A 24,658-nucleotide genomic window follows, 5' to 3' on the forward strand; every position below is an offset into this window, starting at 1 on the left:
CGACTGTTTATAATTGACTTGACTGAATGTGGACATACAGTATTCATTTCATTCTTCGCTTTCTACTTATTACGACATATGAAGGTTATTCGATATTTGATGAACGAAGTGATGTATATGTAAGAACACGGCAATACCTCAACACTGCCCTCCTGGTTAGAATTATACTCAGAGACCGATACAACGTGTCGGTACTAACACACAATACCGAGTACCGATGACTGACCACTGACCCAATGTGACCCTTTTCGAATGTACCGTATACGTAGGCTACTGCAACTGCCTCATATGGAGTCGCTTGATTGTAATGCGTTATTTGTGATACATAAAGTATATATATCCAAATTACCGATTGAATCCAAACTACAACCCCTCAATCCTCCTCATCCCCCTATCCCCACTCAAATCCCTAAGCACCTCCCTCCTTCTCCCCTTCTCTTCCTCCTTCACCCCCTCTACCCTCCTATCCAAATCCCAACCCAACAAACTCCCAACCACCCGATCCGACCCATTAGCTAGAATCATAATCAACAACCCCACTCTCTTCGAATCTTTTTCCACCTCTGTTCCAAGCCAGAATAATCCAGCGAGATGATGTATGGCAATACTCCACATAAACTCATTCCTCTCTTTCGTGATTACCTCGGAGATAAGAGCACGAGCATAGGAAGTCAAGATCTCCTGATCCCCCTCCAGAGGATTATAGTACACTTCCATCCCAGTACCACTAAGAAGTGGGACATGGTTTAATGGTGTTCGGATATTCTTTAACAGGGGGTGATGTTCCACCCAAAGTAATCTCCTATAATCCCGTGAATAATTCATGGATAATACCGGCATGAACAGCTGGGTGAATAAGGGATCAGAGAATGAGATGGATTCGTATAACCCCAAAAAGTCCTGGTAGAATTGGAAGAATGGGACGCCAGACCCAAGGAAGGGGATTGATATTCTCTCTAACTCCCCACTCATATCTTGTCCTTTTCCATGTATTTCTTCCTCTTGATCTTGAGAAGTCGACTGATGCACCAAAACCAACCCCATCAAATCCCTCATCAAACCCCCCACAGTCCCATCTCTGAACACCTCAACTTCACCTACGGCATTCGAGCTCGTCTGCCCATGTTCGAGCATATGCACCTTCATCAGACCAAAGATCAACCTCGCTCTGTCCAAGCCCCTCACTCCATTGTGATACCGCAATTTGGCGAGAAGTAACGTAGCTTGGGTGATTTGTACCTCGGTGGCACTCCAATCTTGAGGAATCTGTTGAAGAGCCTCGGAAGTACCTGAACGAAGTAACTCGTTGAGAGGGGAGAAGAACCAGTCTTCCCCCAGAGATAGACCAGGTAATGCAGGTTTCTCTTTGCTCTCCACTACGGCTGGGGGTCTAAGAGTAGAGGTCGCCTTGAGGTATTGGTGGGTTGGTTGAGAAGGTGCGATAACTGATTCGACGTTGGGTAAGATCGCGTACTGGAGTAATGGTCGGAGGATCTGTATTCCATCTGGATGGTTCAATTCTTTGATCTCTGGAAGGAGAGTGGACAGATCAGATTTGAGGATGACGTCGAGCAAGTCCAGAGCTAGGGGTTCGTCGCCTATTTGAAAGTGCTGGAACAAGTCGAATGCCTGGGATATCCATTCTTGTGAGATGGGATTGGGGAGGGAGACGAGTAGGAGTTCATATCGTGCATGTGTGATATGTCGTGTCGATGGAGCAGGTGAGTCGAACAGGAGTGATCTGATCTTCTCGATAGTTCCACTTGACAGCAATTGACCAGATGGAAGGAGTAGTCGATGGAGTTGCACAGCAGCTGCAACTAGCCTGTCCTCCACTGTTACTCGTTCAGCCTTTTCTGATGATCCCACTACCAGCTCTTCTAAAGATGTTTCACTCAACGAAGACAACAAAGACCCTTTCTCCTCCTCACCACCTTTCACTCCATTCACCTTCACACCTTTACTCCACGCACAGAGCATGTCCAAAGCGCTCGCGATGATAGCTGGCTCTTTCGAAGTCTGGATGACCGATACAGCTTCATCCTGATAATTCATGGCGTTGACCTGAGCCCACGTGAGATCATGTTCAGGTGTAGTCCGATGAGGGTCGATAGCGCACGTTATCCAAACCTCCATCAGCCCGAAGTACCCTTCCACTAATCTAATTTCTTCCTGAGACAGATATTGTCCGCTCGAGGTCTTATTCACCCATTTGCCTAGGGTATACCATAATTCCGCAGAGGAGGCGAGGGTGTTGGAGGATAATCCGTATTTACCCAGCACCATGAATATCTCGAGCACCTCTATCGCTAATCCATGAGAATATGAGGCATATACCGAATCTGGGTCGGACCCATCATTCTCCCACGTAGCGGTAACTACGAACTTCAATATCCCCTCAAACATCTGTTGATTGACTTTGACCAGATCTTCAGCACATTCCCTTGAGGAAGTAACAATCTCCTTGAGAAGCTTCAATCCTTCTATCGATGGGTAGACTTGACCTGCTTTGTTAGTTGAGGAAGAAGGGGGCCAAGGTTTCGATATCACTTGAACCTTGATCACTGACGGGACGATCGAACAGATGGTCTCGCATAGATCCTTGGAGATATACGTTGCTCTTCTAAGTATCTGTAGGAGCTGCCAGATAGTGATACTTGATAATCCATCTTCAATCGCCAACAGCTCTTTCATCCTGGGTAAAACATCTTCAAAAGGTATTGCCAGTACCCCTTCATCTACCGTAAACCTCGCAGGCCAATCTATTTCCTCGCTAAACCAGGTCCAGCTTGATGAATCTAGCGCCATGAATAGGAGGTCAATCCCAGATTCAATCACGCCTATACCCCTCGATAATCCAGCTAAGATCTCCACACCCAGCTCAATAGCTTTCTTCGTACATTCCTCAGCCTCAAGCTCTTTTCTTGCTTCCTCGCTATACTCTCCATTTCTAAGCTTGCTAAGGCATTTGGCAAGTATCCCCATCATAGTGATTTTTTGACTTGGTACAGTCGATCTACACAGGTACAGGATCTCTTGTATGGTGTATCCCGCCAAGTCGGGTGACGAGCCGTGGTGATGTAACCCCAGATGAGAGGGGAGTTCATTCTGTTCAGAGGATGAGAGGATGTTTCCTGATAGGTCGAAACGAGGTGAATTGGTTGATGAGGTAGAAGATGGAGATAGGGGTTGGAGCCAGGCTAGTTTGGATGATTCGGCAGGGACAGAGGGGAAGTACGCTTTCAGCTCGGAGAGGGAAGGGTCATCGGGGTGAGTATGGGGTTTGAACTTGGGTTTGGGTTTATAGGATGAGGATGGAAGTCTTGTAGAGGCTGAAGGAGCTAATGAAAGTTCAGCTGAAGCAGATGCAAGAGACAAGCGTGTGTGTCAGTACTCACTAGGCCCGCTAGACCTAGACATTGATGGTATACTTTGAGCTTGACCGACCTCCTCCTTCCCCTTCCCCTTCCCTGCCCTCGCTTCTGCCCGTCTCCTCAAAGCCTCTATCAACTTTCCACCGAACCTCTCCTGCAGCTCTTCCACCTCCTGTTCTCTCTCGAGATTATCCATACTCTCCACTTTCCTCCTGTTCTCCTCTGACACTTCATCTAGTATCTTCTGCGCATCGGTCATATCGAATGGTCTTGAAGATGGTCCACTTTCGTTGATATCACCCATCATATCCCCCACATTCTCAGGCTTCTTCCCTTCTCTGGTTTCTTTCCTCTTTCTCATCAATTCCATGAGCCCACTTCCAAACCTCTCCTTGAGCTCTTCGACCTCTTCTTCCCTCTCTGCATTACTCATCCCCTCCACCCGTTTCGTATTTTCAGCTTCAACACTCCGTCTAACTTCCTCCATCTCCGATAACTGCCCTTGAGCGCTTGGTCCTTCATCCTGCCTCGGTGAAATACCGATGGAAGGTATGATATCCACAGCTCTGCCCTCTCCTACAGCTTTGGAACCTACTCCGGCCTGTCGAGCAGCCTGCTGTTGTCTTGATTTGGCGAAAGCTGATGGACGCTGAGAGCGATGGACAGCTATGGGAAAACCTACGCCTCCGGGTGCTGGGGCGGAGGGGGTGGAAGGTGCTTTGGAGGGGCGCTCTACTATGTCTTTAAGCATTGTGAGAGCCTCTTGTGTTGGTATAAAGTATCGAGTCGAAAGTTAAGAGATATATAGGATAGCAAGTAATTATGATTGTTGTCGAGTTGTGCCTGAGCTGACAAAGGTCTTCCTCCACTTCTCATCTCTTCTGAAAATTTCAGTGCAACAAGGAGATGGAAATCCCTACAGAAGGAGGTGAATAGCGACCTACCAATGAAGGTGGTCTATCTAGGATGCAGCAAAGGAGAGACGGCTGATAATGCGCGGTAGGACATTAATGCATAGAGGTGTATAACATGATACGGAATGTCGACAAGACTGATTAGTCCCACATTCAGTGGGGTGATATAAACGAACGAGGACATGCCCAGTCAAGACTTCTTTCTTCGCTTTGTATGTTTTGAAGACATATAACCTCACCTTGAATATGGGTACAACAAAAGGTTGACCTTATTCAGATGAGGGACTGAAAGCGGGTATGAGTATTGAATGACACGAACGGATTGGAAGGATATAAGGATTGTTCGAATGAATGTTGCATGACCTATAACTATCTGTCAAGTCATAAGCGATCGCCCTCTTGCTTTGGAAGTGATTGAGAGGAGTGGCGCGAAGAAGTGACAGAGTCAGAAAGTGCGAAGTGAACGCCTTCGAGCTCTCCATCCCGATCCCTCAAGAGAAGGAAGGGGAGAAAGGAGAGGTCGTCGTACTGACGTGCAAATGTCGAGCAAGTTTCGTCCTTGTGATGATTGGATGGTATAATCAAGCGAAGAAGAGTTCACTCACCTGTATCTACAATATGAACTGAGGAATCATGATAAGCTATGAGCTGATATGAATCAAGAGATATGAGATACAATTGAAATAGAAGAAGAAATGCAAGATGAAAGTGACATATATTCAACAGTTTGAGCGGGAATCAACGGCGTTACAACCCCATTCTGTGTCATTAGGCACGCTCACCGCCGGTCCTGGTTAGGCATGAAAACTCCCCCACTTTCCCCCACTTTTGATCGGTCATTACCGGTAGAATCAACCGAGTACCTGCCAAGTTGAACATATAAGTACCATAAGACCCATATTCTTTTTTTCTCTTTCCTTCTTTTCTCTTCTTCCATTCGGATCCATACAGTCATATTCCACCTCGGTTCATCTTGACATTGCAAAGCATAGGAACTCAAAAGTACACCAAAATGCCCGCTGAATACACTCTTACCAAGGACGCTCCTGCTCCTCTTCCCGGAATCGTGAGTTTTCTCTATTGCCTGCCTGATGCTGGGAAGAAACTCGCTTACTGATCTAAACTCTGTAGTACTCCCAAGCTGTTCGAGCTGGTAACTACGTATACACCTCCGGCTCAGTAGGTATGACCAAGGAAGGTCAGATGGTAGAGGGTACCGTGAGTACAGCTTATCTGTGAAGCACGTCGGGTCTGATAGAAGCTGATATTGGTCACTATCAGGTCCAAGATAGAACCAGACAAGTGATACAAGTGAGCCTGCTAAATTGTTTGGGTAGAAACTCTATTTTCAGAAGCTGACAACATCCTGATGCAGAACCTCGACGCCGTCCTCAAAGGATCAGGTATGTCCCTCAAGAACGTCGTCAAGGCGAACATCTATCTCTCAAACCTCTCTAGAGACTTTGGTTCTGTCAATGAGGTAAGCTAGCATTGCGGCTGTAGATAGACCGAAAGCTTACTTGTTGTGGTACTCATACAGGTCTGGAAAGAACTCATGCCTGAACCCAAACCCGCTAGAACCTGTGTGGGAGTAGCTGAACTTCCTGCTGGAGGTACTGATGTGGAGATTGAGTTTGTTGCTTACGATGGTTAGATGGGAGAAGTCACCATACATATAGAGAAGTATGCATCCATAGACTCATTCGTACCCTGCATACATAGCAGGTATGTTGTAAGCATGACTTACACCTAATTACTCCTTTCAGACGGTTGTCAATCGGGGGCACTCATGTCGACTCTCAGCGTCTTCGCACCGGCTTGCATCATATCTCTTACGAGTTCGATTACCTATTTGGACCTCGCTCATCCCTAGTGCAATTTCACAGCATAGGAGAACAATACAAGAAGGCCTTACAATTGTTGACCTGATACTTGAAGCGCTGAACGATGTGTGCACGAGCTGCGATAAACGATACATGTTATGACCTATATTATATGGCTACTGAAACTTCTTCCTGACTACTTATATTTACTCGTTCAAATTGTCCATCGATTCAGCTCCTTTGGAGCACCTTGTCCTATCTTCCATCTGGTACTCAAATGCTTAACCAGCGAAAGCGGGGTTTTCGGTCCAAGCGTCAAATGGGAAGTTGAGGATAGCAGGTCCAGCAACGATGTTATCGGTGGTAACTCCCTTGGGGTCAGAGGAGGTAGAGACGAGAGCGTACACTACACCTTGCAATTCCGAGGGGATGGTGGCACTGTCGTTCTCGTCAAGTTGGACAGCTCTGGCACCGAGACCCTCGTAGAAGATGACGTAGTTGGTAGCGGAGTGAGAGTCGTCGAAGGTGAAGCTAGCTGATGATCCTGGAGCGTATCCCTCACCAATGGTCAAGGTGGGGTAAGCCTTGACAGGGAGGGCAGCGTTGGAGTCAGGGCAAGAAGTGATGAATGCCGAGGCGAGAGTGTAGACCATGTTGAGGTCGAGGGGAGTATCGTAAGCTGATCCCCAAGGGTTGGAACCTCCCACGGCGGATGATTCCCAGGCTTGGTGTCTAGCCTCGGTGGAGAGGATGACAGCAGCGACGGTCAGGTAATCTTTGCTGGTGATGTATTGGGCGGCTCCGGCGTAGGCGGATACTCCGACGTTCTCGAGGAGGGTGGCGAGGCCTACGAACGACTTGACATCGGTGTAGGGGCTATCGACATGGGTATGTCAGCTACTCATGATGATGTGGGGTAAGGCAGTGAGAAAGAGGCACACTCACAAGTTATAGGTACACTCAGCGACAGAATCGTTACCCAAAGCGGTGGAGAGCAAAGAGACGTGGTCGGACTCGTGTCCTGCGATCTGACTGAGTCTACCTCTGACCCAGTTGGGGTATCCGGCAGCTTCGAAAGCGGCTTCGTCGAATTGAGAGAGAGCATCGGCGCTAGGTAGGAGAACAAATCACGATCAGTAAGTACACCGAGAAGCAGTGCATGAGATGAGGAACTCACTAGAATCGCTTCTCCAAGTTCTCCAAGGTCAAAGCGTACTGCAAGACCTGAGTATCAGTGGGGCCGTCAGCTCGTCGGTGAAGAGCGTTCTTGAATTCGGCGTATGCTGAGGGCACGGCCGAGACGGAGGCGGCACCGAGGGCGGCGATAGCAGCGATGGAAGCGGATTTCATCTTGATTGATTGGTTGAAGTGGAGCTGTTGAAGTCTGAAGCAAAAATGATGATTTGATGAAGAAGAGGGATCGATAAGATAGATCCGATCGGTCTTTATATATACATTCTCAAGTGGATACTGGGATTCAAGATCTTGCGAACATTATCTTACATCGCACGCCACTGACATCGTACGATACGACCTGACCTCCTCATGCTCGACCAAAGAAGCTAAATTAAAAGTTATCAGATAGAATGAGTCGTACGATGACAACCATGGTAACTCGAAGAAGTAAGAATAGAATGAAGTGCCCATAGCATTCACCGGCTTGAAAGGGTAGATGGGTAATAACCGCTGGTAGATTAAGTCACTTGGTCTCTCCTCTGTTTAATCTATTTTGAGATCTGTACGTATCGAGCAGGGGGGAGAACGAGAGGATTGAACGAGGGTGTGTGGTAAGGTGTCATCGAAGTTTCTTAAAGTGGTTAACCCTCCCGTTTCCCGGATGATCCGGTGATAAGCTACGTCAACGGGAAGGATGACTAACCTAATAGGGTGAAGGGTTATACTGTAACTGAAGAAGACAAGTGAAGACTCTGAAGGTCGTCATTATCCAGCGATCGGGGGGGGAATCTGAGACAATGCTTCCGGCGAGGAGACAGGTGCCCCGTGAACTGATAAAAATACTGGTTCCGCGATAATGGTTAAGGGGTAAGATGGGAGGGGGTTACGAGTATCGTTTCGAAATGAACTAAATTAAAAAGGTCTTTCTTTGATAAAAGAGGTTTATGAGGGGTCCCGGGTGAGAGCTGTACCAAAATATTGGAATTGCGATTCGCGATTCGGGTATGGTGTCCTGCATATCGATGCGGGACACAGAGTTACGTTATTTTCACTCTCATCTGAACCAATTCGTCTACTTCTATTGTGGGATTAATTGCCAATCTCCAGCAAAGACTAATGCATCATCACCACCATCGTTGGTATCATTCATGCATACGCCATTCGAAAATGACACTTATACTCTACGTCAAGGTACTCACCACGATAGTCTTGGTCTATGCCGAGCATTGTGCCGAGTGGCGTTTTTTCAGAACATTACACCGGGACGATCGAGGTGGTCTTACGGCATGATTGTCATACTGATACTAACCACATGCGTCTCATATCCGCAGGCAGGAAGTGCCCGATCGGGAAGAGCAGGTCACGCCATACATGTAACCATGCGTACAGTAAACTGCTGTGAGCTTGCATGTAGGTAAGTGTGGCGGTCCGTGAGTGTAGCCGGTACAGTAGACATGTTGAAGCGAAGGGTATGCTCGTATCCTCGTATGCCTATTTGTTTCCGCTGATACTGGAGTCAGTCCATCTCTCGTGGCTCCATCATGGCCATCATATACACTGATGTGCATCTCTACGATCATTCTGGTACAGTACAGAAGCTGATTCCATGCATGCCTCAAGTTCCTATCGTTCAAATTGGAATCTTGTAGTCTCACCTAGCTGGCACGCTAACCCCGTCACAAGCCGAAGTACGATACGGTCTCCTTTCCTTTCTTCTGACATTGATAGCCTACATAACATAGATGAAAGCAGGATTCCTGTAAAGCACATCCCAACATTAGCCAAGCTCTCCTTTGCCGTTTCAGAGGTCACTGGTGATTTCGATTACTCACTCGAAATCAGTCATATCGTGAAAACCATTCTCATATTACCTCGGCCTCATCCGATCCATGATCTTTCATATACTCCGTCAATTCCTTCTTGTACCTCTCAGCCTCGGGGATAGGCATGATTGACATATCCTTCAATTCCGCCGGCAAGCCCGTCGCAGCTCTGTTGGCAGCTTGTTTCCTGCTCAGGTGGGCCAGGTAGATTCGCATAGCGCCCTGTGCAGTACTATGGGGCTTCTCTTTTTAAGAAGACTATACATTTCGAGATGTACAATGAGCCAGGTATCAATAACATGTGGTTTGAGAGGTGGAAGTACATACCCTGTGGGCCAATAATGTTACCTGTACATTGGAAGACAAACATCGTTGAGAAAGTAACCACTCGCTTGGTCGTTCCTGCTGCGCTAAGATTCGCCCAAGAGTATAAAAGGGGTTCTAATTCCGGTATTGCCTATCAGCTAGATCTCTCAATGAAGATCCAGGGATGTGGTCGACTTACGAATGCCGGACAAAATATAGGCAATGTAGAAAGAAGCCATCAACCCAGCTGTATTATCCCGTGCCAACCTACATATGGCAGTGACCCCAGCGATAGGAGCGAGAGTGATGATGAGAATGACAATCCATCTGGCCTTGAAGCGATTGGTGGACCAGATACCGATCCATAGCGTCAAGATACCGATCACTCCTGTAGGTATGTGCATGAGCGTGGTCTATTGTCTCACCCGTCATCAACTCCCGTTTGGTTTGCAGGGCTGAGGCAAGCAAGCCTCAGGGGCTGCGAGGCAGAGGAGGGAGCGAGAGATGAGTTTGGTTTCACACGCAGACCCACCTGGAACGTATAAGAGATACCACAGGCTGATAAATACGAAAGAAGGTAGGATGGTAGCTTCGAATGCGCCCAGGAGAATTGTAGCAACATGAGTCCGGCGAAATCCTTGGCAGCCGCGCTGCAGATGGTGACGATGGACCATGAGATGAAGTTGAACATAACCCAGTACTTGACTGTGTGGTGTGCAATTGATCGTCAGGGAATTTCCCTATACGCACGAGGAGGGAGCTTACCTGGGAATACCACCAGAGCATAATTTGAGAGCGATTGACAGACAAGCTGGGAGATATATCTGGAAATCACAAACCAAAATAAACTACCTGAATAATTACATAGCGATGGACATTTGCTCACACGATAGAGATGAGCCTGCGTATAGGTCATTCAAGATATCAGCAATGCAGTTGCAACTTCACATTACAGATATATTAGACGTACTAAATATATTTGACAACCTTCAAGACCAGTTGATTCTCTGAGAGCGAAAACCGCACCCTGGGCTACCACGCCTTTATCAAGTTGCTGGATGCAGTATACCTAACAGAAGAAATGAATCGTCAGGGCGAATACAGTATCACAGCTCCAGTGCTAACGCCATACTCTCGCCTCCTCTTTTTGATGTAGGTGAGGCATGGAAGGCAAGATTGGTGTCAGATCCCACTCACAATGCACATAGTGGTAAGATCATCTAGTACTTACAGGGTACTCTATCAACTCTCAGAGCCGTTGATATATGTCCTAAACACTGCTTGAGCTCCCTCTATTCCCCTTGACCAGAGCTCGGGCTTGAACAGAGTGGACGCCCATCTTTCCCCCACCGGGATCCATCCGTCCATAATGGACGATTGAGAAGGAGACAAAGATGCATGTCGAGGCACGAGCCTGACGACACAAGGCCACAAGCGATGAGACAGGTAAGCAGAGAGCTAATAGTAAGTCGGAGCTGAGCGAGGTCTTTCGAGTTTCTTTCTCTCAAACAGGACCTAAGCATGTGATCAGATACAGTCATGCCTAACAGAAGAGGGATGAAAGCAGTGTGTGAAGTGGAACCTATAGTCTATTTCTGGAACCGTGCCAAGACGGTGCGCAGCATGATCGGTAGGATCTTCATTTTAGGTGGATCCTCTTGGGTAGGTTTGGGTTTATGGATATTCCACTTAGCCTGATCATGACGAGAGAAGTGACTGCAGTATATGCTAGGTCGATCATCGAACCGTAAGAAAACACTGGTCGGAAGAAGATGAATGTTTCTTCGTCAGATATCCACCCGAAGTAAGCTAAATTTAGCTTCGTCCTTATTGACTGCAGGTGTATCTAGTACTTGCTCGGGTCGATGATTTGGCGATGGCGGTTCATTCAATGTCTGCCAGGTCAGATGCCCTATAATATGATAACTGCAGTGATGGATGAACCTCATGGACATGCTATCATCGCGACAGGCGGTCAAAACCACTCGCACAGAGCAGGATGATGATCCTGAGCTTGATTCAACCCATCATTGTGCTGTCCCAAACATCACCAGCACAACGTCCACCTTGCAATCAAGCTCGCAATAGTATGACTCCAAGATCATAGTGCTATTTACAAATTATAGGAATCGAAAATAAGACTACCAAGCATCCATCCAACAAATGTATTTTACAACGTACATCATGGCACACCGCTGATGCCAGATGATATGTTTGATTCCTGACCTCACGCAAAGAGCAAATACCCTATATGCCGTGACCATCAGAGATCCCAATAATGTCCTATATTTAAGATTTCCCAAATATCTAAAGACCACTCCGTAAAACTACTCAGTCTCCCTCTGATTAAGCAGTCGTGGAGACCTCCTCCGCGAGACCCGATCCATCCATACTTTCACTTCCATTTCCCAGTTGCCCGACCTTATCTCTTCCATGCCTTCCAGTCCCCCAAAAGCCAAGACACAGGGGCAAAGGCGCCACAACACAGCAAAGTACCGCCTGAAGTACCAGACTCCTGTACATCGACTTATCAGGTTGACCGCTCTTGTGCCCCTTCAGCGCAGTCATCGACACAAGCAGGATCCCACCCATGAGTTGACTGATCGCCCAGCAGATCGTCGACGAAACTTCTGGTCCGATGGGGTACGTCGTATCAGCCAGCATCTCGAGAGCTAATGGCAAAAGAATAAAACTTGTCGATCCGATCAGAGCAGATATTATAGCGATCCCCACGAGTTTCCTGGTAGATGGTAAGAAGATGAACAGGAGGTACATGATTGAAATAACCACCACGCAGATCTTGATTACGATTAGTTTGATACCATGTTTCCGGTCTAGGATGGGCGAGACCACTGCGGCGGCTAGGAGACCAACGACAATCATGATTGCTCCGTCTATACCTGCTTGATCTTCTGTGAAGCCGTAGGGTGACATTATCTGGTTGAGGAGCGAGGAAGTAGCGTTGAAGGATGCTACGTAGATTATAAATGGCCATGCGATGAGGTGGAAAGACAGGTTGGAGAATAGAGATTTGAGCGTTTTGAGATCTATTTTGGTGTCGTTGAAAGGGGTCGTGGTGGGTGGAAGAGGGGGAGACAAGGGTAGGAAGATGGATGGAATGGATATCACTGTGGTCTGAATGGAGTATGGTAGATTAGCTATTGTGACACACTGAGGGTAATGGGTATTAGGGGAGTGAATGATGATAGAACTCACTATGATAGCTACATACAACACCATATCCGGTACCTTCTCAGGTTCAGTAGCGATGAATGGGCCTATGAGTTGACCCAGCTACAGCAATATTAATGATGTCAGCTAATATGACAACTAGACCATCATCCAGTCACCCAAAATGACTACTCCGTTTCTTGCATACAGACGAATTGCCATAATCAATAAACAAGACCCCAGACTCACAGCACCTCCAAGGGGATTACACAAACTAGCCAGCGCCGTCGCCGTGATCCTCTCCTTGTCTCCGAACCATTGATGTGATAATCGGGTCGGAGCAGAAAGCACGAACGGCTGAGCGAACCCAATGATAATCTGACCAAGTAATACCACCCCAAATCCACGATGATTCGTATCTGTGTGGGGTAATTTTGATCCCAAAAACCTCAGCCAGCTTCCCAATATCAACAGTCCCGAGGCAACAACCATAGCCATCTTCGTACTTCTGTTCAATACCCACAATACCACCGGTGAAGCCACCACGAAAGCAAATAGGAATCCGGTAGATAGCCAGTTGATCGTTGATTCCGATACGTTATAGAATGTCGACGAAGTACCGGATACGGAGGAGAATGTGAGCCAACACCATGAAACTATGATGTTCAATAGTGAGAGTTCGAGCAGGACGAGATACCGTCGTTTGTACAGCCTTGTTTGTGTTGGAGGTGTAGTATCGGGGTTGAGAGGGTTTGGGTGTAAGGCGAGGAGGGGTAATTCATGTCCTGGGATGGGTGTTTCATTGTGAGGATCGATATGAAGATCTTTCTTGGATGTTGGAGAATGCTCTTGCGAGGGTGTATGTTCCAATAGGTTGGTATGGCTCGTGGTGATTTCTGATAGCGGTTCGGTCGCCAAATGTGAGGGAGCGATACCCTCGTCAGATGGCATGATGGGAGGGTCGGTTCACGATTCACGCGACGGGAGCTGCTCTCTGGTAGAGCTGTACTCTTGAGACTGGGTGTTGTATGAGATGTAAATGAAGCATGTAGAGTGACTAGACGGTGAGCATAAGATGGAAAGCAAATGACCATGATCATCTTTTTGTTTACAACTATTCAGCTTAGCTTGATTTGGTGTTACTTGTATACTCGAGTACCCTGAAAGTAGATCGCAAATCACGTGGACCACAACATAATCAATCAAACATACATCTATGCTTTGTACAAACATGCATACCTTACTCTGAACAATCATACCACTACCACTACCACAGAACTGTATATCACAGGTCGAACAACATATTACACAGCACTGAAGCCCCCCTCACAACTTCCTCTTCTTCCTCTTAGCCCCACCACCAAATTCCATCTGCTTAATCTCCAAAATCTTCGCAGCGTCAAACTCTTTCCCCAACCATCTGACCAGTATCAAAGGTTTCGGTTGGTCCTCCTCCGTATCAGTCTGAGTGAGTGGTAATGCTCGGTGGATATCCGGATGAAGACCGACTATATAACCATACCCATCAGCGATCAGTCAGACGACACGATGAGGGAGACAAACGTACCAGGCCTAGCACGTATAGATTCGATGAACTCGGGATGTCTAGTGAGGTACTCCTCGACATGTACGAAAGATCTTTTCCTTATTAGGATATCCGCGAATCGTTCTCTGACTAGTGGGATGTATCCCTATGATTGAACCCATCAATGTCAGCTCGAGAATCCGCCAAGAAGTCAACAATGACTGGGGAAGTAATGACAGAATAGATGGTAGAAGTTAGACTCACCCCTGAAACAGTCCAGAGATGTTGACATGGAGGTAACAGCTCCGGTTGTTTACCTTCCCTCTTAGCTTGTTCGGTACGTTCCGCATTGATCTCTTGCTGCAACGATTGTACTTTGGTTATCATCTCTCCTACGGATAGAGCTGTCGAATCTTCTCCATCTGCCCCTTCGAACGGGATGAACGTGGATATGAGGAGTGAGCCGTCTAAGGATCACACCAAAGTCAACATCAGCCTTACATGCCCGGCCTGCTCACGCTATTCATACTCACTCTGCAGATTCCATTCTCCACCCCACATGCCTATCAACTCTGATCCAGGGGGTATAACAACGTTTGCTGAACAAGTCATACTGTCAGCTGTAATCCCTTCTATCCATATGTGGAACAGCCAGCACAACTCACTCCTCTTCACATTGGCCAACACAGTACTCAAATCATCATCGTTATCCTCATTTTTTGACCATTCCTCCTCCAGATCGACCGTACGCACACTTCGACGGGGTTTGGAGTGTGCCCACTGGACATTGACGAGAGTCAGTTGGATTTATTTAACGCTACTTCATCATACCAAAAAGGGCCATGGACAGTGAGATCAAGCATGAGCATAAACTCACAATGAGCGATAACAACCTCCTGAATTTGTTCGGATCCAGCCCATCCGCTTTGATCATCGCCTCTCTACTTGGCCAATTCCTAGTGATTATATCATCTACGTCTCCAAAATCTCTCAGAGGATTACTCAGTCCAGGTGGAAGATCGACCCTATTCAACACAAAGGTCAGCACGACTATGCTAGACACTGTCTACTTAAGGGATAGACAGGACCCACTCCAACATCTCAGGAACGGCTAGCCTAGCCAGAGTTTTCTCGTTCCATAATGCCTTGCAACGCGTCAAGACCTCCTTGATTTGTTCGGGAGTGAAATCGGTTGGTGTAACATGGACTCCAAGTTCTCGTACGCGGTCGCCAAGCCTATTTGCGTTCTGGTCAGTTTTTCCTGTTTTTCAGACCATTGTGCATTCAATGCGGCGACAGCAGTTTGAAGTATGATGCGTTATTGTACTCACCTGGTATGGTTCAGACTGCAAGTCTTCCTACCAGGATGGAAAACCTGTTTCATCCTCCATTTACCTATCCCTACTCTTGGTCCACCTCCTCCACCGCACTAGCAACCAGCAGCAGATCAGCAAATATAAGCAATCTCTGCGAATTTGGGAGGTTACTTTCACGCAGAATGGAAGGAAAAGCCACTCACATCGGTACATCTCTGATACTTGGAATCACACTCCCCACAAACAATCTCTGTCATCCCACTGATCGTCTCCTGCTCTCTCCCCGATCCACCCAGGACCTGTCCAGAAGCGATAATCCTCTGACAAACATCACACCATTGTTTCCTCTCCCTCGCCTTCATCTCCTCATCGTCAATCTCCATCTGCACCCGTATCCGCTTCCTGGTTTCCACAGTACCTATACCGGTGTTCGTACTGCTCGAATCGGAGATGGTGGAAGGTTGGTTGATCGGGACACATCCCGTGCAATTCAACTGGATGAGGATAGGGTCAGGCATGGTGGATTTGGGCGAACGGATCATTATTCTTGCTATGTTCTTCTTGCAGACCTGACAGCTGGATGTATGTTCGACAACGAGTTTCTTCTCTGTTCCTCGTCGGGTCTTCTTACTTGGCGGTTGTAGTTGAGCAGGCGAATGTTTCTCTGCCGAGGCACTTCGTCGGCGAGGGAATGATTGGGGGTGTGATTGCGATTGCGAAGCGATATTTGTTGTATCGGGGACGGGTGGGAAAGCGGAATGTTGCGCGAAGATAGTGTTCGTATTTGCATGATCCAGCGAGAATTGTAGATTCCCATTATTCTCACCATTAGAGGTGGAAGAATAGTCGGTGGTAGGTGCCAAAGGTAATGTATCAGGTAACGGATGATCTCCTAAATCTGGTAACCACGATAGGAAATTATCCATATTCTCAGTCGAAAGCATCGCTTCGAGGTCGAAAGGGGACATGGCGGGTGGTGGGACGCTGAACAAACCATGTGAAGTGGAGGAAGAAGATTGTTGAGGGTGTAACGAGAATCGTCCAACATCATTGTGATTTCCATTCGAAGATCCACCACCTACTCCAGGTCCCATCAAATGCTGATTCCCAACACTGGCATTCCCATCGTTGTTCCCATTCCCACTAGTACCGTCCTTAGCAGCGGCACCAGCTTTCAACCTCATGATCTCCAGCTCTGCCTCCTTCTCCTTCTTCCTAGCTTCGGCGATTTGTAATTCCAATGTCCTAGTTTTAAGCTTTATCAATTCCGTCCAAAGCACATGTCGAGTGGGATCTTCAGCTCGAGTAGGCATCTCAGATAAGAACGCTGAGATGGAATCTGAGTTCTCTCCTCCTCCTGGCTGCTGAGTGATTTGTGGATCTGACTGATAAGCTTGGCTTAGGTGGTTGTTATTATTACTTGCCATGGTTGATGATTCTGCTTGACCATGTTGACTCATACTTGTTCCACTTCCGCTTGATTGATTGCCTTCTTCACCTACTACTCCCCATGACCACTTGTTCCCAGGAATAGGGAAGAACCCAGCTCTATAGTCTTTCCCCTCAGCATCTTCCCCGGTGAGATGTGCTGGCCGCTGATGCCTTTCTATCTCTGCTTGAGTCAAACCGTGAGCGATGATAGGTGGTTGGGGTTGTTGTGGGTTAGTCTGGCCATCCACACCTGCAGGTCTCGAGCCTTGAACGGGGAAGATAGATGTGGGGAGGGGATAGTACTGCCCATTGCGATTTGAAGGTCCGCCCTGCAATCATTCGAACATCATGTTGGTCACTGCACGTTGATCCGCTCATTTGTATTATATGACCATGATCAGTGAAAGTGAAGGAAGGAGGAACTCACATTGGTTCCTGCACCTGCACCTGAGCTCGATCCTTGTAAGGATTGCATACTCTGGATCTGGTTGTGAGGGGGCTATATGCTTTGGATCATGATGATATTTTACGAAAAGTGTACCATGAAGATGGAATGTCAAAAGAGATGATCATGATGATGAGGGTTTTGTTTTATCCCCACCAAAATAAAGTACGCTCGGTTACTTCCGAACACCAATGATGATCCACTCGTCATCCATAACCTATCCATCATCATCCTCCATCATCATCATCATCCATCATCATCATCCATGCATCCATTCATTCTTACTAGAACAAAATCATAACAGCACATGGCGCATAGTGCAACGACAACGACCAACGACGACAGCTAATGATGGTATGCATCCCACCACACCCCATCAAACGTGTTCAGTGACACGTCCCCTGGTCAATCATCCTCAACTTGAGATCCTCACTATTCCACTTGTATACAATGATACACACGATGGTCCCTCTCATGTCGAGTATAGGGTTCACCATCATCAGCGTACGGAAGAGGGAACGATACATCGTGGAGATGGCTGGGGGATCATGGATTTAATCATTCTGCCAATCCTCATTTGGGTGGCTTGGAGATTTGAAATATGGACAGATGTCAAAGCTGTGTTACGAGCACAAGTAAGCTGGGAGAGAGAGACTGTGTGTACAGAACCGACCGCTCTTATAATACTGGAACGAGCTGATGTGATCTTACAGGCCATATGTTCCGTATGGATCATTCTAGCGATATGTTATATGTACAGTAAATGCAATACCGTCTTATATGGTAAGTCAGAACAAACACCTGACCCTCAGCTGGCCAACTAACGGGCGTTGTTGATGGAACGCAGAATCAATCACACCAGTTCCAAATCTAGGTATCCAACTCTCCACGGTCCGTGGTCTATCCTTCCCCCTCCCATCAAAGCGAGTCCTTATACCCCTAAAATCCTCACACAATTTCATACCCCTCACAGAGGTATCTACCGTAATTCTGAACCAAGCTTTGACGGGATTCTCTGTAAAATATTATCTAGGAGTAGTGAAAACAGACGGCAAGGGTGTGGTGGTGGCTTTCAACGTGAGTGTTCGGTCGACATTGCTGCCCAAGGTATGATGTAATGCTAATGCCCATACCAGCACATACGACCCAATTTCGACGTATTGCGAGAGGTCTATCATGGTGTAAGAGAAACCATGTTCAACGAGTATGAGCGTATAACTCCCAAGAAAAACGGATGACCTCAAATGCATTATGTCGAGAAGCCACCAATATAGGGCAATGTTGTCTAAGAGATGGAATCGTACGAAGGCGGATTATCATGCGCATGAAACGCGATAAGACCATCAGGAGCAAGTCTGCGAGCAGTAACATGATCAGCTCCCATTCATTCTCAATCCCGGCAACACACACCAGATTACTCACCTCTGATACTTGTGTACCTCCCGGTTCAACTTTCTACTAACGTCCATGCCCAGGAAGACCGACGTCCTATTCCTAATTTCATACCTGCACAATTCCGGCGCGTTCAGCGCTGCGAGGTTCTGCGCGACATCTTCAACGGGGAAGGGGAACCTCAAATCAAGGCCACGATAGGAATTCCCAAATACGTTGATAACCACTTTCTCCAAGTTTCTCATCCTATTCAATCCCATATCGGGTATTACAATTTCGTTCACATTTATGAATCCGTTTTCAGTGTTATTTTGTCCGCCGGGTTGTAGGATCGTGATGGGGATTTCTAGGTACCAGAGATTTGGGAAATGTTCGTTGATCAATGATATTATTCTGTTGATGTGGGTCAATCGTAATTTACAAATTGGCATAATGTGATCAAGTACCAATACCTCTAGTGCCCCATTTCGAATTTCTCCTTCGCCCCCATCAAGCCCAGGTTGAGAATTGGAATATCTGACACAGAAATGCTCGAGCTCTTCATACTCGAATGGCCTAAGGTTCTTGCAAGTAAGTTTCTTCAATCTCCCCTGTTCTCTCTGTCCGTTGATGGAGGAACATATCCTAGTCAATTCTCTGATATCCATCTGCAGATCTTCAATCACGATCCCACATATATCTGGATCCCTCCTCGTTGTGTTCAACAAATAAGCCACAATTTTGTTTTTGAGCTGATCGTTGATCGTTCCCTCAGCGAACCTCTGAATCATCAATTCTCCATCAACACCCACATCATCCTTCCTAGTATCAATGACAACCTCTATACCCCTTTTGATTCTCATTCTGCTATCATCCACACCGCGTGTTCTAGAGCTTCTAGATCGTGGTGGTTTCCTCAAGACCATCTGAGAAGTCTTATCAACTCCAAACAACCCATCGTCTTCCTTGTGTATAGACCAGTCGTATTTCCTTGATCCCAGCCTAGTTGAGGTGATTCGTCTAGCTTTGAGTAGGTGTGGGAAATTGTCGATAAGCGATTTGATACATCTCAATTGTGATTTCTCGTCTTTGGGTAGATTTGAATTCGAATCGGTCAATGTGATACCACGTATGGATCCTACGTAGAGCTGCGCTCGAGGCTATGTATCTCCCCAATATCCATCCATCAGCTGATATATCGAAGTGAGAGCCGAGAGCGTAATTGTACAACGAAGACAACAACTTACCGAGGCACTCTTCAGAGCTGCCTGAGCAACTTCATACTTCACATCCCTCCATATCACCCCAGCAGCCAGAGCGAAGAACGATCTCTCCAAGCTGAGCACTCTCCAGTAATCCGCCGGGTCGAGGAAACCGAGGATGGTAGATATTAGTTCGGGAGTTTGATACACCTTTCTAGCGTTGGTGAGATCCGGCATCTCGATTCGTGAGCCATAGATACCTTGACAGTATTCGCTATGCTAAGGTGGGGACATGATTGACATGAACAGTACAGTACAGTAAAAGGCAATGAGGGGTGGGAAAGATATCATACGCTATTCGTTTGTTTACAAGTTCCGGGTGGTGGCAAAGTGGAGGTTCGGTGTAGATGGGAATGTGGCAAAAGTAGTAACACCTCCTTTGGTTGAGGCAAGACATGCAGCTTTGGTTTACAGCAAGTGAGGATTATGCATATATTGATGCCAACAAGATACAGATGAGTATAAACGTGTGATAAATACAAACACCACAGTTACTTTGGTCGAGATGTCAGATTGCCTTAGTCGACCAAGTTGAGCAATATCGTTCAACTTCCGGGTTTCCTGCACAGCGAGTGTACCGTGAAGCACCGCAGTACTTCTCTAGGTGAGAGTGCCATCGTCGCTCATCATGAGCGGGCAGACATGTCCAGCCGATGATAGTACCGGTAACGACATTATCGTATGTCGAAGGTGCGTCTTGTTATCCTCAGTCATAGGATAGATATCCGACCGTCCAACGATGACGGGCTTGGCTTGACACCTTGCTCTGCGTCGCACAGCCATTCTCGATCTTCTATCATCCTTAAATTCCGTACGAACTCACCAGAATCCCATATATAGTGACCGCCGCTAGTCGTACTTAGCTTATATACATCAAGTATCATGAATCCCGCCGTTGGGCTCAGCAAGTCCCTTCGGTCCCAGTGGTATTGTGAATCGTGAGAAGCTGCTGGACAGCTATCCGCAACTGTTCATCAATAATACTGGATTTTGATCAACGACTTCGTTGCCTCACGTGACCTCCCACCGGTCCGTCAGCCTGTTCCACCAGAATCAGAAGACCAGTCCATCCATCGACCATGGAATCAAAGCTCCGATCTATGAAGCAGACCATCAAGATCAACTTGACTTGACTAACACGGCCTCTGATGATGATCACGTCCACAAACATTCCGACATACACGGATCTGACCTCATCAGCACATGCATCGTGTCGATCTCTCACAGAGGCGCTGTTGACGCCTCTCCGACATGACCGGCTAAGGGGTAGGCTGAAACGTCGAAATTATGAGAATGTTAAGGGGAGGAGTGCGTAATCCTTTGGTCGTTTTTCGATGTGGGACGTCACTGTAATTGGTATACATCAACGCGCAAGTATCCTTCCTAGACGCATGTCCAGCTGAGCGTCACCATTGAGGCCACTCTATTGGTGGCCAAGCTACCCTCTTGTACAGCGTCTTGTCATAATGATCGTACATGGGACCATCGATATATCATGGAAAAGGTTTGCGGAAAACACCAACAAGACGAACGTTCGTTCTCGGATGCAATTCTTCAGCTAGATGCTTACGACTATCAAGCACCCTTTCCGGCGTTTGAAACGCATGACTTGCGTACACGCAGATTGGTCGTTACGACCGGCTTCAGAAGACGATCTAAAGACAAGCATGATTCTAACGTTTTAGAGCACCCAGGTCGAGTCGTGTATCCGGATAAATCGGGTCGCGTGACATCCTCAAGGTCGTATGAGTTAGTCTCAGTTCCCGATTGCACAGTCTACACCTGCACAACTTACCAAAAGGGGACATCTATTCACACCTCATCTTACCTCCACCACCAACTGGTACTTGTGACAAGCTTAAAGCGATTTAAGCGAGATGATCACAGCTGAAAGCAGCTGGAATGGGATTAGAGGTTGAAAGGGATCTGGATGGATACCAGGGCGATGACGATGACGATGGCATGCCTTCCCCGATGTGCAGCTCAGCCATATCACAATGAGGAAAGTCTCGGACGAGAAACGTCGCTTCGCATCGTTCACGCACGCACAGCCAAGGGCCAAGGGTGTACGAGTACGCTCTGCATGGCATGGCGTACATCTTACTCATACAAGCAGGAAGGTACCGTACGACATGAACAGACGTTCAATTAGGGTTAAATTTAACACTACTTTCGGAGATCTGTCTGTCATTTGACCGATCGGGATGTGCCCACCCGACCTAAAAAGGAAGTTGCAGTGTTGTACCTGAACAGCAGAGTTGACGTGACGTAAAGGCGAAGAGGATGTTGAAATGCTATTACTCGGCAATGCCTGAGCAGTCTTCTGGATAGGGGAAGAGAGCGCTGTAATGAGGTCACGGTCTTGCGCGTAGCGAGTGCTGAGACTGGGAGGGTACTGTGTGAAGAAAAGGCATGACTCACTCTGAGAAGGTCATATCCTTGTTTCATCCGTACAGCATGTTACAAGCATATGTAGTCCTACGTCCGTCTCTTCCGTTCCATTAACCGTCTATAAACGAGCTCATTTGATTCCTTCTGATTGGTCTTTCTCTGGCATATGGGTTTGTTGAGATCTCGCTTTATGCAATTATGAAATCATATTTCGGTTTGACTAAGGTTATTGGGGTTTACCGTTTACGATATCCCAGGGGTGAAAAGGCTGAAACGAAGACGTTGCTTGCCGAAGATGCATGAGATGGGATCTAAGATATATGACGCGCTGCACATGAGAAAGAGGCTTGAGAAGTGCTGTGCTTTGGGGGTTTTCTACGTACCAAGACTCGAAATATGCTTGCTCGCTTGAACGCTCACACTCACCTGATGGAATCCCTTTTTCCTGTTTTACCGATTTGTATCTGCCCAGTCGTCGATCCGTGATCGAAAGCTTGTGTGTGTCGCCTGGGTACAGTAGTCTATTTATCCATTTCGGAAGCTGTTTTCCTTGAGGCAGAAGGCCTGAATCTTGTCATAGGATGAATGCCGAATCGTGTAAAAGGCTGTCACACTATAATCTATTTATACCACATGCGTTGTTTATCCTGTTACAACCGTAAGAGCTCATCGCGTGTGCGATTGTATCGTGAACATTCACATCACTTGAGACCATCTCCCCCTCATGGGGAGGTATGATGCAGATTCGTCTCGCAGGTGGGTGGGTGTGTCACAAGTAGTTACCGCACCCAAAACACAAATATAGTTATCGGCAAATGAAATGAGGATGAAAAAATTTCCCTTATTTGGGAAACGAAACAACCCAGAGGCGGAAGAGCAGAGAGAGTGCATTAAGCCATTACGCAATACGCTAAAGCACATGCACAGGCATTCTCAAGAACAAGAAGAGCGGGAATATCGCTGGAAAGGAGCAAGGCAAAGATACCCTACCCTATGAGGGGAGAGCAGAGGGAAGGGCAAGTGGAAAAGGGTATTTCCGTCACCCAAGTCATACCTACAAATGTAAGACTTGATCCCTTCCTCCCCCAAAATAAATGCATCGAACTGCTGCGGCTTTAGCTTTTCCATCACTTAACGATCCACACACACCTTACGAACTGTGTTGCAGCACATATCTTGTAGTTTAGCCTATTTTTCCGGCTTCTGAAGGTTAATGACTCTGAATCATATATCTCATCTGGCATTTAAGCATTATACGAGTAGGGAGTAGATCATACCTCCTGCTGCTGTGGAAACAAGGAAGCAAATTTAGATCCCAAGAGGAGAGTACATACTACCAACGAGGGTTATGCCGACGACAAGCGAAGGAAAAAGGAATCAAAATTAAAATTGGATGGAACGTCAACAAGGAAAGAATGCAGGATTAGAAGTGTAAACGAAAAGAAACTTAAATACTTTGATTTTCCTCTCGACAGATCTCGTCTAAATCCCCCTTTCCCATTTTGATTTCGCAGTGCCAGTACTGTAAAAGTCGATCTTCTATCTCTATCTATCTCTCCACCTCTTCGTATATAAACCTAGGTTCTATCTACCTCGACAAATCGATATACAATTCGATCTCATCATTCTTCCTTCTCTATCCACTCAACATCATTCAGCTGGAAAAGATCCATGTATCCCTAGACATTCGTTAGGAACTTCCCAGCCAAGCGAATCCAACGCAATACAAGATACATCAACTTGAACTCTCAATTCAATCGAAGCAATCAAGATTAAACTTTTCTCCACGAATTACCCCTATTCCGATTGAGATACTGTATCATATCCCCATTTGGACTCGAATCCAGTCGCAGGAAGAGAGAAAGACAGAAAAAACGAAAAGAAGGTTGTGTCCATTAGACTTGATATTTAGACGTCAGACGTTTAATAACCTTAGTTCCGTGAGTTGATCAAGAGGGAGGCACCTTACTCTGATCGACCTGGACTTGGTTTTGCATTGATCGAGGTTTACGACGACGATCATTCGACATTAGTAATATATATAAAGGGAGAAATCAACCTTTACTTGAATAAAAAGAGCAAAGTGGAGATCAAGAAGCATATCATTCAACGACAATCGTCCCAAAGGAACCTATAAGATCGGACCCCCTGCATTACATTGCGCCCAAACCATCAAAATCATCATCACCATCACCACCACCACCACCACCACCACCACCACCACCACCATCATCATCATCATCATCACTTTCTCCATCGCACACACACACTCACACTAGCATACACACTACACACTAAACACACTCTGTTATCCTTAACGCTAACAACCT

The 24,658-nt window shown here is 46.8% G+C and overlaps 9 protein-coding genes across 9 annotated transcripts; 2 read left to right on the top strand and 7 right to left on the bottom strand.

Moving 5' to 3' along the window:
* Positions 1-363: 363 nt before the first annotated feature.
* Positions 364-4,125, bottom strand: I302_101554 (uncharacterized protein; the record flags this gene model as incomplete). Its single annotated transcript, XM_019186941.1, has 2 exons — positions 364-3,341; positions 3,399-4,125. The coding sequence occupies 2 exons, from the start codon at positions 4,123-4,125 to the stop codon at positions 364-366; spliced, it is 3,705 nt and encodes a 1,234-aa protein (XP_019049819.1).
* Positions 4,126-5,300: 1,175 nt separating this feature from the next.
* Positions 5,301-5,942, top strand: I302_101555 (uncharacterized protein; the record flags this gene model as incomplete). The annotated part of the gene is made up of 5 exons (XM_019186942.1): positions 5,301-5,354; positions 5,420-5,506; positions 5,570-5,599; positions 5,664-5,768; positions 5,829-5,942. 5 exons carry the CDS (start codon positions 5,301-5,303, stop codon positions 5,940-5,942), a joined length of 390 nt encoding a protein of 129 aa, XP_019049820.1.
* Positions 5,943-6,392: 450 nt separating this feature from the next.
* Positions 6,393-7,461, bottom strand: I302_101556 (uncharacterized protein; the record flags this gene model as incomplete). Its single annotated transcript, XM_019186943.1, has 3 exons — positions 6,393-6,987; positions 7,057-7,221; positions 7,289-7,461. 3 exons carry the CDS (start codon positions 7,459-7,461, stop codon positions 6,393-6,395), a joined length of 933 nt encoding a protein of 310 aa, XP_019049821.1.
* Positions 7,462-9,342: 1,881 nt separating this feature from the next.
* On the bottom strand, positions 9,343-9,820 carry I302_101557 (uncharacterized protein; the record flags this gene model as incomplete). Its single annotated transcript, XM_065869307.1, has 3 exons — positions 9,343-9,368; positions 9,438-9,551; positions 9,616-9,820. 3 exons carry the CDS (start codon positions 9,818-9,820, stop codon positions 9,343-9,345), a joined length of 345 nt encoding a protein of 114 aa, XP_065725379.1.
* A 27-nt stretch (positions 9,821-9,847) lies between these two features.
* Positions 9,848-10,332, bottom strand: I302_101558 (uncharacterized protein; the record flags this gene model as incomplete). Its single annotated transcript, XM_065869308.1, has 4 exons — positions 9,848-9,871; positions 9,949-10,121; positions 10,182-10,227; positions 10,303-10,332. 4 exons carry the CDS (start codon positions 10,330-10,332, stop codon positions 9,848-9,850), a joined length of 273 nt encoding a protein of 90 aa, XP_065725380.1.
* A 1,430-nt stretch (positions 10,333-11,762) lies between these two features.
* Positions 11,763-13,538, bottom strand: I302_101559 (uncharacterized protein; the record flags this gene model as incomplete). Its single annotated transcript, XM_019186945.1, has 3 exons — positions 11,763-12,551; positions 12,633-12,710; positions 12,837-13,538. The coding sequence occupies 3 exons, from the start codon at positions 13,536-13,538 to the stop codon at positions 11,763-11,765; spliced, it is 1,569 nt and encodes a 522-aa protein (XP_019049823.1).
* A 375-nt stretch (positions 13,539-13,913) lies between these two features.
* On the bottom strand, positions 13,914-17,334 carry I302_101560 (uncharacterized protein; the record flags this gene model as incomplete). Its single annotated transcript, XM_019186946.1, has 10 exons — positions 13,914-14,095; positions 14,155-14,278; positions 14,377-14,579; positions 14,646-14,711; positions 14,778-14,892; positions 14,990-15,137; positions 15,205-15,348; positions 15,444-15,541; positions 15,632-17,188; positions 17,287-17,334. 10 exons carry the CDS (start codon positions 17,332-17,334, stop codon positions 13,914-13,916), a joined length of 2,685 nt encoding a protein of 894 aa, XP_019049824.1.
* A 518-nt stretch (positions 17,335-17,852) lies between these two features.
* I302_101561 (uncharacterized protein) lies at positions 17,853-18,542 on the top strand (the record flags this gene model as incomplete). Its single annotated transcript, XM_019186947.1, has 4 exons — positions 17,853-17,939; positions 18,018-18,087; positions 18,152-18,381; positions 18,441-18,542. 4 exons carry the CDS (start codon positions 17,853-17,855, stop codon positions 18,540-18,542), a joined length of 489 nt encoding a protein of 162 aa, XP_019049825.1.
* Positions 18,543-18,589: 47 nt separating this feature from the next.
* On the bottom strand, positions 18,590-20,114 carry I302_101562 (uncharacterized protein; the record flags this gene model as incomplete). Its single annotated transcript, XM_019186948.1, has 3 exons — positions 18,590-18,659; positions 18,727-19,835; positions 19,923-20,114. The coding sequence occupies 3 exons, from the start codon at positions 20,112-20,114 to the stop codon at positions 18,590-18,592; spliced, it is 1,371 nt and encodes a 456-aa protein (XP_019049826.1).
* Between the last annotated feature and the right edge of the window lie 4,544 nt (positions 20,115-24,658).

The sequence above is a fragment of the Kwoniella bestiolae genome, chromosome 1, assembly GCF_000512585.2.
Source record: "Kwoniella bestiolae CBS 10118 chromosome 1, complete sequence".
NCBI lineage: Eukaryota > Fungi > Basidiomycota > Tremellomycetes > Tremellales > Cryptococcaceae > Kwoniella > Kwoniella bestiolae.